General features: G+C 39.3%; 1 protein-coding gene across 2 annotated transcripts; it reads right to left on the bottom strand.

Annotated features, from left to right (window-relative positions):
• Positions 1-6,759: 6,759 nt before the first annotated feature.
• On the bottom strand, positions 6,760-10,155 carry LOC113012210 (interferon-inducible GTPase 5-like). Of its 2 annotated transcripts, XM_026152269.1 has the most exons (4): positions 9,989-10,155; positions 8,032-8,584; positions 7,136-7,492; positions 6,760-7,042 (listed from the first exon to the last, which is right to left on the bottom strand). In XM_026152269.1, the coding sequence occupies exons 1-4, from the start codon at positions 10,067-10,069 to the stop codon at positions 6,855-6,857; spliced, it is 1,179 nt and encodes a 392-aa protein (XP_026008054.1). In that variant the 5' UTR covers positions 10,070-10,155; the 3' UTR covers positions 6,760-6,854. The 2 variants fall into 2 exon arrangements, with proteins under 2 accessions (XP_026008054.1, XP_026008053.1); XM_026152268.1 differs by having other exon boundaries at positions 6,760-7,492.
• Between the last annotated feature and the right edge of the window lie 4,008 nt (positions 10,156-14,163).

Genomic DNA, 14,163 nt, shown 5'->3' on the forward strand with positions numbered 1-14,163 from the left:
TGTGATTTGCACACCCGGAGGAAGCACCACCAAGCTGAGATGTTTTTGAAAATGTTACTTTCTTAGTTTCACTATTAAATTAACAATTTCTTTGGTTGCTCGTAAGATGCAGTTTGCCATGAGATGAGCTCAATGAATGGGGTAACTGCTAATACATTTATTAAACTGTGTAACTTTTACAGTAATTTAGGGTAATTTGACATATGCTGAGTAAAAAAAATGTTTACATTGAAACTGTCAGACATGAGGTATGCATAACTGGGAACTTTCTAGCATAAAGGTCAAAAACGGGGGAATGTTAGAGTTTGTATTGTTGATTGTCATTTATGCTTAGAAATATTTAACCATAGATGCTTAGAGGTGTATAATCAATTGTGTAGTGATAAGTTGTGTGATCTTTAACAGGCTACAGAGGCTTGGTGTGCATTCCACACTAGAATGCACACCTACATCCTGGGAGCACGGGAAGAGGTCGCATCTTGTTTTAATTGTTTTATGGTAGGATTAACGTAGCTACGTCTGTTCTAGTCTAAGTGCTCTTTGTTTAGATGAACTGCAGGACTTCCTCACCGTGTTATCTAGGATGAACCATCTAGGGTGAGGGGGAGGTTACCCTCTTCCTGACCAAGGATGTTTAACCCTTTGATCAGCAACACACACACACACACACACACACACACACACACACACACACACAGGCAAGGTACTCTTTGTTTGTATGTAGACGTCGTATGTTAATGAACCTATGCATATTCATGTAACCTCAATAAAAGGACAGTGTATGGGAGAACGGACGAGACCAACTGGAGTCAAGCGGTTGTCCGGTTCTCTCCCGTGCACGAGTAACATGAAGAAGTTTGCCTACTTGCGTCTTGCTTGCAGTGTAATTATATTGTCTTAACGTTCCAGCGAATAGGTTTATGCTACAAACCTAACAGGTTTTTTTTTTTTTTTTTTTTTTTTTGGGGGGGTAGAAATGACTGAAAGATTAATTGGCTCTGTTTTGAGTTTTGTTCAAAAAAGAATGACTTCATATAGGGAAAAATATATATCACATGTGCAGGACACCTTAAACTAGTTTTTTAATTAAGCAGCAAGGCAGAACAAAATCAGGGCTGTATCAAGACACGAGGACTAAACCCCAATTCAACCGGACCCAGAACTGATCCAGAATTAAAACAGGACTACAACAGTTCAAAATCAGGACTACTTGGGACTTAACCAAGACAGAACCAGAATCAGAACTAGATGATAGTAGCACTAAAAATCATCATAGACCTGCACTACACTTATTTTTTAATTCTACCAAAGTACAATATTTAGATTGAGAAAAGTTTATATAATTATTTAGCCTTGTTGTGCAAACAAGCCTGCATAACTTAATAAATATAGAATTTGAAAAATAACAAACCTAAAAAGAAACACTAGGTACGAGATACATGAGGACCTATGATACGGTGATACTTTTGATAAACAACCATTTGACTAACATGTCTGTCTCACCTGCTCTTGTTCATCTCTGTTCTGTCCTCATTCTCCTCTCTCTCCCTCTTTGTGCTGACAATCATCAAATATACAGATATTTACAAACTTCAGATAAAAACACAAATACTTTTTTAATTGTAACATCAAATCAGACTAAATGTTTATTTTTTTTTAGATTGATAAATATAAAAAACATATTTGTTAACTTTAAGAGTAAAGAGAGAAACTATCTGTATTTCTTAATTGCAAATGGCACCAAATTGTATTCAAAATTGAGCCACACTTATGGAGCTCCACAGTTCTTTTCCTGGTGTTTTGGTTGACATCTCTTGATTTTCCCATGTCAAAGAAACAGGCTCTGTGTTTTGCCTTATATGCATCCACAGGTGTGCCACCAATTTACTCACATGGACTCTACAAACCTATCAGAAGCTGCTTCAGCTCAGAATGGAATCGTCTGGAGTTTCTTATTAATTAACAATAAACTTAGTGTACATGTACTCCTAAATTTGATGAAAGTGATAAAAAACAGAAAGCTCTGTCTCTCTTTATTCTGACATTTAACTAATTCAAAATATATTTCAATATTTATCTAAAACAAAAGTTTACTCTAAATTGATGTTGTACAGTAAAAATGTTTTATGTTTTCTCCGGTTACAAATGTGAATATCCTGCTGTGTACTGAAATCCCTCTTGGGCTACGTCCACACGTACACGGGTATTTTTGAAAATGGAGATTTTCCGTTTTCGTTTTAAAAAATAATCCCGTCCACACGTAAAGGCAGAAATGAAGGAAAACGCTGCTAGGAACATGCCAAAGCAGCAGGTGGCGCTATATTCCTAACCGTGTAGAAATGTTGGCCAATCAGAAGTCTAGAAGCCTCGGTGGGAAAAAGTAAACAAAGCTGGGGCATAGAAGCAGAACCGAGTCGTATGTGTGGAGGGACAGTAACTGTGTGTGTATATGTAAGCATTTAAACACTGCAGAGAGTACAATTAACAGTAACAGTATTGTAGAAATTCATTTCACCGAAACAATAACGTGGCGCACAGTGTGACGTCAAAAAAGGCGCAAATCTTTGACGCTGCGTTTTCTGCGTTTTCTCTGTTTTTCTCGTCCACACATAAATGCAAAAACGGAGTTTTAGAAAATATCCACCCTGCCCGGAGTTTTTAAAAATCTCCGTTTTCAGTGACCAAAAACGCCGTTTACGTGTGGACGAAAGGTGCAAACGCATAGAAAAATCTGCGTTTTCAAAAATACCCGGGTACGTGTGGACATAGCCTTGTTTTGCATAGAAATATAGATTAGATTAGATAAAACTTTATTAATCCCTCGGGTGGGTTCCTCTGGGAAATTTGGTTTCCAAAAGCACAGCACCGACAGAAGTTACAGAGTTACAGAATATTATATATATATATATATATATATATATATATATATATATATATATATATATATATATATATACACACACACACACACACACACACACACACACATATAAATACAGAGACAAATATAAATAAAATATACGAAGGGGATAAATAGAATAAATAGGAATAAAAATAAAAATACAAGTGAATTGCACATTTCAAGTATTGAGTCTATTGCACCGTTGACTATTAACAAAAGTATTGCACAAAAGGTATTGCACAGTGAAGTGAAGAGGCACTACAGCTTAGTTGTTCCCCCCTCCTTTGTCCTCCTGTTTCCCCTCCCTCTCCCCTCCAGAGAGGAGTTAAACAGTCTGATGGCGTGTGGGACAAAGGAGTTTTTAAGTCTGTTAGTTCTTGTCTTGGGGAGAAGCAACCTGTCACTGAACAGACTCTTCTGGTTTTTAATGGCCGTGTGCAGAGGATGCCCAGCATTGTTCATAATGTCCATCAGTTTCTTTAATGTCCTTTTCTCTGCCACTGTCACCAGAGTGTCCAGCTTCATGCCGACCACAGAGCTAGCCTTCCTGATCAGTTTCTCCAGCCTGGATGAGTCCCTCTTTGCTGTGCTGCTCCCCCAGCACACCACAGCATAGAAAAGTACTCCAGCAACCACCGACTGGTAAAACATCCTCAGGAGCTTCCTGCAGATGTTAAAAGACCTCAGCCTCCTGAGGAAGTACAGTCGGCTTTGGGCTTTTTTATACAGGTGCTCTGTGTTGCATGACCAGTCCAGTTTATTGTCCACCCACAGCCCGAGGTACTTGTACTTGTTGACCACCTCCACCTCCTCCCCCTCTATATACTGAACAACATACAAAGCATAATATATAAAATAACATTTACCTGAGTTTTTTCTTTGAAAGAAGCCTCTAATGTCCATTCTTATATTTCAGTACATAACTGATTTAGTCGGGGAGGGTAAGAACTGAAAATATGAAATAAACACACATGTAAGCTAAGACTCTAAAAAAAAATAGCATTTGTTCGGCTTTTCATTTCGCCATTTGTTGATTCACTTGAAGAGCAAGTAACGTAATATGGGTCAAGTGATCAGTTTGATATCAATCTTTCGTGATGCACCGTCATATTTACATTATTTGTACAGTACGAATGATTTGCTTTGGTACCTGCTCAAACTTAAGCTCTCCTTAGTATGGCTGGCTCCGTTTCTCCAACAGTGCACTCACAGGCAGCAGCTGCCCCGCCCCCTCGCTCAGTCGCTTAGTGCCTGAGCTTGGATCATACCAATATCAGGGGGGATTCACGCACAGTCATAAATTCCCACAGTGTGCACTATGTGCTTCGAATATTGTGTGTACTTTTTGTTTTATACTGTTGTCAGCCAGGCATCTAACTATGAAAAAATTACACTCCAAAAGACCCCGGGCTTCTGACAAAACAACCCGGGCTTAAGCCCCGTAAGCCACCCCCACGCTCCGCCCCTGCTGAGGACTCACGCTTTAGCCTGAAACCGCTTCTTGGAGTGTCCGCTGAATCTGCAGCTCCCGATTGGTTGTCACAAAATGCAAAGCAACGTGTCCACTTAAGCCTGTAGCTCGCTGCAGGATGAGAAGCAACCGAGACCTGTAGCTTGCTGCAGGATGAGAAGCAACCGAGACCTGTAGCTTGCTGCAGGATGAGAAGAGCTTTGCACACCGAAGCCTGTAGCTTGCTGCAGGAGGAGAAGCGCGTTGCAAACCGAGACCTGTAGCTTGCTGCAGGATGAGAAGAGCTTTGCACACCGAAGCCTCCAGATGGATTGGGACACGTTTTCACTGTTTCTACTCTGGTCGAAAGAATCCACGCTTCGTACTGATGTCCACAATTCTTTTATTCCTCTCACAATCATGGAGCACCGTGAAAACTAGAAACAACTAAAATAATATCAATAGCACATATGATATTCATCTCAGCCACTTATTTCCTTTCACAAAGTGCACAAGTGTTAAACAAATAACAGCATAATGATTTTTACCGTGTACGCCTTGTAAAACCAGCAGTAGAAAAGTTGTACATTCCGAAAAGTCCGCCGTGTTACCGTTCTGTCTTGTCTCTCCCGCGCACAACTTCCGGTTCCCGCAACTCACAGGAAGTGACTACTTCACAATAATATTTTAACAGAAACATTTCTTATAAGAAGGATATATCACTGGATTCATAGATTATCTTCTTACTGCAAATGTACACAAGCATGAGAAGCAAATAAAGAAAACAAATAGAAAACAATAACGATCTCAGATTCACTTTGGTGTTGTCATTGCAACCCACACAAACATTTCAGCGTCAGCTACATAGATTGTTTGTCATTTTATTTATTTATTTATTTTTTTATTTATTTTGCATGTGTTCTGTTGCTGCCTGTGTTTAATTGTATAATTTTTGTAACCGTGCTGCTGCCTATCTTGACCAGATATCCCTTGAAAAAGAGGTTTCCAATATCAATGGGATCTTCCTGGTTAAATGAAAAAATAAAAAAACACTGAAGACTGGCTCTAAGAGTTTCACTGTTGACAGTTTCAGATCTATAGTGTGCCTTTTCTCTCCAACGATGTGAATAAAATCAGCATTAGCTCAGAGTAGGTTAGTTAAGTATAATTCAAGTTATTATAATCATTTTGCCTTATTATTATTTTTTATTCTGGTTTGCTAAATTGCTTTAATAAAATATCCTGCTATTAAGGTCTAAATTGTGAACATTCAGTCTTTGACTTAATAGTATTAGTTGTAGTGTAAATAGCTCTTAGACGTTACTCCAGCATTTTAAAATATAAGTCTCTTGGGGCCGACTGTCCAGGCCACTAAAATGAACCCTGTAATTAACTGCTAAACCGGTAAATTATCTAGAAGGGAACAGGTGTGGCAGACATAAACTGCACCTGCTCTCAGGACCACCATTTCCATATCAGAGGCAGGAAAGACACCTGGCTGGCCTTGCAGCAGTTTGAGCTGGGCGAGTCCTCTCACACACATTGGTTCCTGTATATGGGTGCTGGCTCTGCAGGTTGACAAATTTCTAACAGTGAAAAATGACTTAAATCATTTTCTGAACAAGCTCTTAAAGTCATTCAGTTTAGTTTTCAGTTGTTATAGATTTGTATTATCCACATGCATTCTGACAAATTGAGAAATTGGTGTGGGGACTTTTGTGTTTTACTTTTAACCCAATCATGATGAAGCTCAGTGTTTAGGTGCTCACCAGTGTTTCTAATATTTTGTCTACTACACATATACAGAGACTAGAATAACTCACCCGGTGTTATAATGTGTTGTTTAGTACATTGGAATCTGTTTTTTAAGGGTCATAAATAATGCTAATGCTGCACTTTATTAATAATAAGAGAATGATGGTGATAAACAGAGTTCATAACTGTATTATTATTGTTGTAGCTCCTCACTGCGACCACTGGAGGGCAGTGAACACAATATACAGTCAACACAAACACCACAGAGCAGTTTCTGTTCCACACACCTCTGCTTATCACATGACATCATACATTCTGCATAACTCAGTATTTATTATGGTGGAAGATACGGCATGGTGATATAATATAGCAAAACCAGTTTCATTATTTGATCTGATGTGCACAAAATGTTGACATTAAAAATTAACCAAATAATTAAAAAGCATAACAGCATCAATCCAGTAGCTCTTCTCCACGGTACACAGTTTATGAAAAATAAGATCACACTTGTTTCTGTATTAATGTGATGAGGGGAAAACAGTTACTATGTTGTTTCTGCTCTCAGAGGAAATGAGTCTTGCTGAGGCATCTGATACACAGATCAGCTGTACAAAGATGCTTACTGTTCACTGAAGTCAGTCAAATTGAAATCAGTGAATGATTCTGTAATTGTTTAAAAAAAATATCAAAGCTTGTTTGCACACTGCAGCTTAAAATGTAACTAGTAGCTACTTTATTTTATAGTAATCACACTGATATGTTCACACCCAGAGCTCTGTTAAACACCCTCTGAGCATCATCAGCAAGCTGGTTGAGGAAATAACTCAGAGTCAAGTAGGTTGTTGTAAAAGAGAGGCCCATTGATGCTGCAGTTACAATTATGGAAATCCTTCTGGATACTTTCTCTGCTGCCATTAATGCAGCTGTACCTGCAACTGAGATAAACATTTTCATGAAGAACTCTTTGGTTATTTTTTCTTTAGCCAGTTCTGACTTAATGACAGCACACAAATCATTGTATGACACACCTGAGCTGGCAGCAAGTTTCTCCAGAGACTGCTTATCAAGACCAAACCCAGTTACATAATCTGTGACAACTGAAGCCATCATGCTGAGATCAACATTGACAGAAAGCCCAGGAACTGGAACAGCTGCTACAGCTGCAGACAGAGTAGAGTAGTATTTTATTCTGGACTGAAAAGCTTCTTTCTTCTTGTTGATGATCTCCTGGTTGATGTTGGACATGACACGCAGCAGAGCATCTCTCTTATGTGCAGGAAGTTCTCTCTCTAAGGTCTGTTGTAATTTAGAGAATTCATACAGGTGAGAATCAAAGCTGGACACCAGGAAGACCTGTGGAGACTCAAAACCTTCTTTCTGAAGACCTGTGTTATAAAAGATAAAAAACAAAAAAGGCTCAGAGTTTAACTTTGCTAACTTAATAAACAAAGAATGATGTTCACACTTGTTTGCACTGAGGTATAAAGAAGAGAGAATGAAAAAAAAATTATTTAAACAAATACAAGGTAAGACAGAGTTCTGTGAAGGTTCTCAGTCATCCAGGTCATGGTACTCTAAGGAGCTTGGTAAGAAAAGGGTATGGACTTCTTTAGGTTTCTTGAAGATGTTTCATCTGAGAAGCTTTTTCAGGGCAAATTGATGGAGAGTCCCAGATTTTTATGCTTTATTGGAAATGTCCCTCAGAGGGTCGCTGACCCACTAATTTAGAGAATTCATAATAGTGAGGCTCAAAGCTGCACACCAGGAAAACATGTGAAGACTTGGTGTCTACATCTGAGTCCTGTTTTACAGAAAATACATGTTAACATGAGGAAAAAAAATCAAACTAAGTTGTGAATATTTTTAAATAGTAAATTCACAAAGTGATATTACTTTGGTAAAAATGATTAGATAAGAAACTCACCTTGAACAGAGTCGTCTCTGATTTTTCTAAGAGTCCCCTCTTTACTGAAGTCTTTCTTTCTTTCCTCATCACGTATGTTGTTGTCGATCTTTGAGCGAACAAAGTAGAATTTTTTCTTCATCTTCTGAATCTCCTTTGCAAGTTTCACGTCATTTTCTCTGAAGCGATCAGCTGAGATGATGATGAAGAAGTCAAACTTCTCAAATCCAACAAGCTCCAGGTACTTATCAGCCGGAAACTTGGTGGTGCCGATTCCAGGAAGATCCCATAAAGTAACATTGGGATAGTTTGGATGGAGGTACTCTGTGACCTCTGAGGTGGTTTCCACAACACCAGTGGGTGCAGCGCCCTCATCTTCATCTCCAATGCTCTTTATGCCTCTTAAGGCACTAACAAAGGTGGATTTACCAGATTTAGATTCTCCTGTGATGGCGATTTTTAGTGGAATATTATTTGGTTCTTTTGAATATCTTTGAATCTTTTCTACTGCTGCAGCAGTGTCATTGTTCATCAGATCATTTTTAACTGAAGCAAGTACAGCCTCCATGTGGACCTTTAAATAAAAGAAAAAGCAGTTAGAATCACTGCACTCTCATCTCTGAATACAGATGATATCATAAATCCTTCATCACCATATAATCTTGAAAGTTTCTTCATCTTTGTTTCCAGCTGCTCTGTCACATTTTCAGACTCGCAGGCAAAGAAAGTATCAAACAAATCAAACATGACACTGAATTTAAACAGCTGATCTTTGATTTCTTCCAGAAACTGATCAGTGGAGCAGAAACTCAGTCCTAACTCAGACTTTATATTTAAATGGAGACCAGAGAGCATGGGACCATGAATCTGTGCGTTTGACCTGATACATGTGGTTACCCCAGTGTGTATGGATTGCAAGGAGTGACAAAATTAATTAAATACGCCTTTATGTTTCATTAACATATTAAATTTGGAATTAATTCATTATTTAAATTTATTTAATGAATTAAATGCTCATTCATGTCATTTAAAACATTTAAATTATTTATTTCCAATGTTATTTAATGAATTTAATTATATACATTTAATTTTATAATGATTAATTATTGAAACATTTAATTATTTATTTTTTCACATTTTAATTAATTACTGACACATTTAATTAACTATTTAATTTAATACACCACTCCTGGCCCTCCATACAGGTGAGCCTCCTGATGTGATGGAAAGGTACTTTATGCGTACTGTGACCCCCCCCCCCCCCCCCCCCCCCAGGGAGCTGACCAGAAATCTGAAGATTTTCACTTGATTAATAAATAGTTTCAAGTTATTTCAAAATAAACAATGTTTGATATGACACTAGGGTTTCCAACTGTCCCGTCGTTTTAACCGGGACATCCTGTAAAATGAGCAAAACTGGTTCGTCATATATGTGACCAATTGTCACATATTGACCGTTACCTGCAATGTCACAGTGCATATTTACACTATGCTGAGCTGGTTGTGCATTGTGCTTCTGGTATGCCAGTGTGTCCCTTATTTAATAATTTAACAGTTGGAAATCCTATGTGTGCAGGGTCAGTCCAAGGACAATCAGTTAGTGCTTATTACTTGTGTTTCTCTACACATTTATAAACATTACTACAAACGCGCAAGATTTTGCTACAGTAATAAGAGCCCCATGGTTAGCGTCACTCTCATTGTTGTGTGAAAAGCTTCATATTCATCCTTCAGGTGCATCTAGATCCGTAACAGGTGTGCAGGTGTTTTCTTTGACCGATCGCGGAAGTCGTCCATGTAGAGTCGACTGCAGAGATTCACAGCTCACAAACTCAAAAACCAAAACAAAGAAACCCAACAAAAACTGTAGCACCGATGTGTTCAGATTAAGGAAAGGTGAAAAAAAAACACCACAGTCTGAAATTTGAGTGAATTTAATTTTGCAGACAGAAAGTTTGATACAGTGGTGGAGGTTTACCTGCGTGTGACGATGGTGGAGCGATGATGAGTGCAGAATGCAGCAGTAGTGCAGCCTTGTATTCGTGGTGGGCGGAGTCATCCAAACGTCGATCGTACCAGTGCCAACGCTCGTATTGGTATCGGATCGATAGTAACACGATAGGACTGTTTATCTCCTGGAAACTCACTTCTTTGCTCCCGGAAGCATGCCTGTGGAAACGCCTCCTCTCAAGCAGGACCGCAGTCAAGCCAGCCGCCTCTTTTCAGCCGCATTAAGTTTTTTGCGCTTCCACACCGCCCTTTACGGCAGCGCCTTTTCTCCTTATTTCCCGATCAAAAGCATAGACCCGCGCACAAGTACACGCGCGCGCGCACTCACACATGCACGCCCTCGCGTACAACGCTTTGGGACAGCCCAATACAGCCATCGGGAAAGTCTGGTTGCATATTCAAAAATTCATTAAAAATCAGTCTTGGTAGTTGATGTCCAACTTTCAACACAATCCTCCTCCTGGACACCTACTGTACCTCTGTGCCAAGTTTCATCTCAATCCGCTGCATCAATAATTGTTTAATATTAATGGATCAAAAATGCTGCTGAGAGAGTCATGACAGGGACTATAAAGAGACAGCATATTTCAACCATATTTTCTTGTCTTCACCAGGGGCGATTTTAGCCCATTTTGGGGGTGCTTTGAATCATTTTGGGGGTGCTGAAGCAAAAATCCTGTGTTTTCCTGGTTAAGAGTTTGTTCTTAGGTTTAGTTCAGTGTCTAGTCTGTGGTGGTTATACTTCCTGTTTTACTTTGAAGGTCCGTGTCTCATATTATTGTGTCCAGTGTTACTCTCCCCTGTGTTGTCATTATGTTTCATTTGAGTCAGCTGTGTCCTCATGTGTCGCCACTTCTCCTGATCACCTCGTGCGTATTTAAGTCCTCAGTCTTCCTGTGTTCAGCGTTGTGTCATCTGTGTTTCCTCCTTTCATGCATTCATAGTTATCATAGTTCCTCTGTATTGTCTCTGTTGGCTCACTTTTCTCAGTTTTTCCCAGTGTAGGTTTTCAGTTAGCTCTCTCCCATGTTTGCCTTCGTTTGAGTTGTATTTATGTTTCAGCCACAATAAAGGCTCGCTTTTGGTTTGCGACTCAAGTTCCGTCTCCTCGCCTCTGTCTGCTCCTGCGTCCACCTCCACTCGGTCTGCCCCACAGACCGTGACAGGGACAAGATAACATGCAACATGTTTTTAAAACTTTAAGCACTGTTAAGATTCATTATTGAGGAAGGGTACAAGAGGTGATCGAAGAATAACCACACCGATCCGGCCGGGTGAAGTCAAACGATGATTTTAATGAATACACGCGTGGGAAGACACTCTGTACGCAGACAGCCAGTAGTCTTCAACTTAATCAAAGCATGAACAGATATTTTATAGCATCAGGGTTTATTTACTGACGCCCCTTCATGCGTCACCGGGACATTTTATACATAGATCAGATCTACATCATCGTGACTTTTCACCCAGAAAATCATCTTCTATTTTCATGGCTTGGTACTTTCCGTTCTTATCTTAAAATGAATTGTTCCTCTTTCTTGTCGAGACAACAAGAAACGGTTCCTCTTTTACCGAGACACTTTTGCAGTTACAGCCAAACATAACTAACCTCTCCTCTAAATAAATCTAATTTAACGTGTGTGTGTGTGTGTATGTGTTGACCTCACATGCTCTTTGTGTCACCTCTTCACCTACTGTCTGTGTCTCGTCCTCAAATGCTCTTTCTCAATTCACCTGTTGCACTTCTGACCTTTTACCAGACCAGAAGCTCACTGAGACTATGTGTATGTCTTCTACTAAATAAATGTTTTAACCAAGAACCTCTACTAAAACCTTAATATAAAATGATCTGATATATAAGTGTTTTGTAAGCATGTATTGCAATTCCTTCTATGGCTCCAAGTCACTTGCACAATAGATTGTCCGAACATCGCGCCGAACAAAGCTTCCGACCCCCAATTAATTGACCGAGCTCCAACTCTTTAATAAGCACAGATATGCATTGTGTATAAAATAGTCATAGCTGCTTAAGGCCTTCTTAAAGCTATCTGTTACATTGTTAAAGCCTCGTCTTAGCCTGCGGCTCAAAATAACTTCCTGCTTCTTTCTGCATACAACTTCCTGTCAGCCTGCAACTCAGTCTTTCTGAAAGAGACACTGTTTAAACCTTGGAATGCAATATCCATGCTGCAGATTATATTATTAATGCAATGACAATTATTTAACAATAGCAGTAAAATAATTTCCCTCCTCGACAGCACTTATCTCCAAAAGTTGATTCTGGACGTAGCGTTTTGTGGGAGAAACGTTTCATCATCATCCAGGTGACGTCTTCAGTCTCAGCTGACTGCAGGTTTCAATCTTATAAACAGTACATTTGCATAATGACTGAAACCAGCCCACTGAAGGAACAATAGGCTGTGAGGTCAGTTCCTTAATCTTAATCCAATTTGATAGTTAAGATCATCCACTCAGCAAACAGATAATTTAAAATTCAGCCAATCTGCACAAATTTGCTTTTTGAACAGGTTTGTGCCTACCTTTAAATCTCTTTAGACCGGTCTTCTGTTCGCCTCATATCAGATCCAACCTTCGGCCACATTTGTTCTTTCTGTCACACGAAGAACCGGGCGGAAACACCAAATATTAACCCCGATTCTTTTGTCCCCATGATAGAACAGAGAAAACCGACTCATAGTGTGTTAAAACATTTATATTTCTTTTTATTCTATCATCTTCCGGAAGAGAGAGACCCCTGCACAGCTCAAATGCCAGTTGTAGATCTCTAGCATTAGAAGCCAAAATGTGTATCATATAGGTGTTATTTTGGTCCTTTACACAACTCCTCCTGACCTGACTTGGTGTGTGTGTGTGTGTGTGTGTGTGTGTGTGTGTCGTAGTTCTGCTTTTTCTGTCTGGTTTCCTGTTCTTAATATATTGCCTCTGCAGCTCTGCACTTCCTGTATATTAGTCTGGCTGAGCACTTGGTTTATGAGTCAAAGCTGGCCTTTCTTTATACAGGCCTTTATTATTAAAGTACATAAAACAATATAATCAGAAAATAAGCACTAAGAATATATATTTATTCTTTAACAGCTCCCCCTTTTTAACTCATAAAATTTTAAAATTTTATGAGTTAACCTAATTAACTGACTCCCTCATTAACCTTAACTTAGATCTACTGCTCCTAAAATGCCTCAGTCCACTGCAGACAGATGGTGATAAGGAACTGCAGGAGGAACTATCATGGAAGACCAGGCTCCAAAATGGATGGAAAATAGAAGAAGTGGCTAACGTCAAGTAAAAAGACAGCACAGATTTTCTGATCCACAGAGGCAGGAGTCTACCAAGGCACCAGGACCAAAGATGCAAAGGTGCCATGGAGACTATCCAGGACAAATAAACAGGATGTAAAATGCAAGCTAGGACAGCATACACTGAAAGGCACCACCAAGTGGCTGGGATAGTGTAGAAGAACATCTGTGTCACATATGGACTGGAAGCACCCAAGTCCTGATGGGAGACTCAACAAAGATGGATGAGGACAACAGGGCTGAGCACCTCTAGGGCTTCTAGTTCCATACAGACAAGCAGGTGCTGCAGAACCAACCAGACAAAAGGCAAATGCTAACAAACGGCAGTGGCTGTGAGTCCTAGAAACACAAGCAGGGAAATCAAAGCAGGGATGAAGCTCAAAAAGGCTGAAACTCATTATATCCTAATAGTAAATACAAACAGAACTGTAGAGGCCTGCAAAGTCCTTAAAATGAGGATGCTGTAATTATTTTCACCTGCTGAAACAGATTTTCTAATTGTGTTTTCTTTGGGTATCTGTTAGTGTCCAATAATACTGTAATATAGTGTCTGAGAAGATGTGCCTGCAGCAAACACTCACATATTCATTCATTATATCAGTGAGATAAGCCATGGAAATGTGAGCCTGAAGCTCTCTCAACACCCAGACTTAGAACTCTAATGTTAAAGGTTATTTAACTGCTGTTTCAGTCGAATCATTTCATTTTTCATATCATCTAATGACTACGATCATTTCAAATCCAGCTGATAAAAGTAATAAATCTGTGAGAAGAATTAAAGAATCAATGGACAGAAGCCATATGGAAGAAGACGTTCATGGTTATAGAA

Source organism: Astatotilapia calliptera, chromosome 19 (genome assembly GCF_900246225.1).
Source record: "Astatotilapia calliptera chromosome 19, fAstCal1.2, whole genome shotgun sequence".
NCBI classification, from domain to species: Eukaryota; Metazoa; Chordata; class Actinopteri; order Cichliformes; family Cichlidae; genus Astatotilapia; species Astatotilapia calliptera.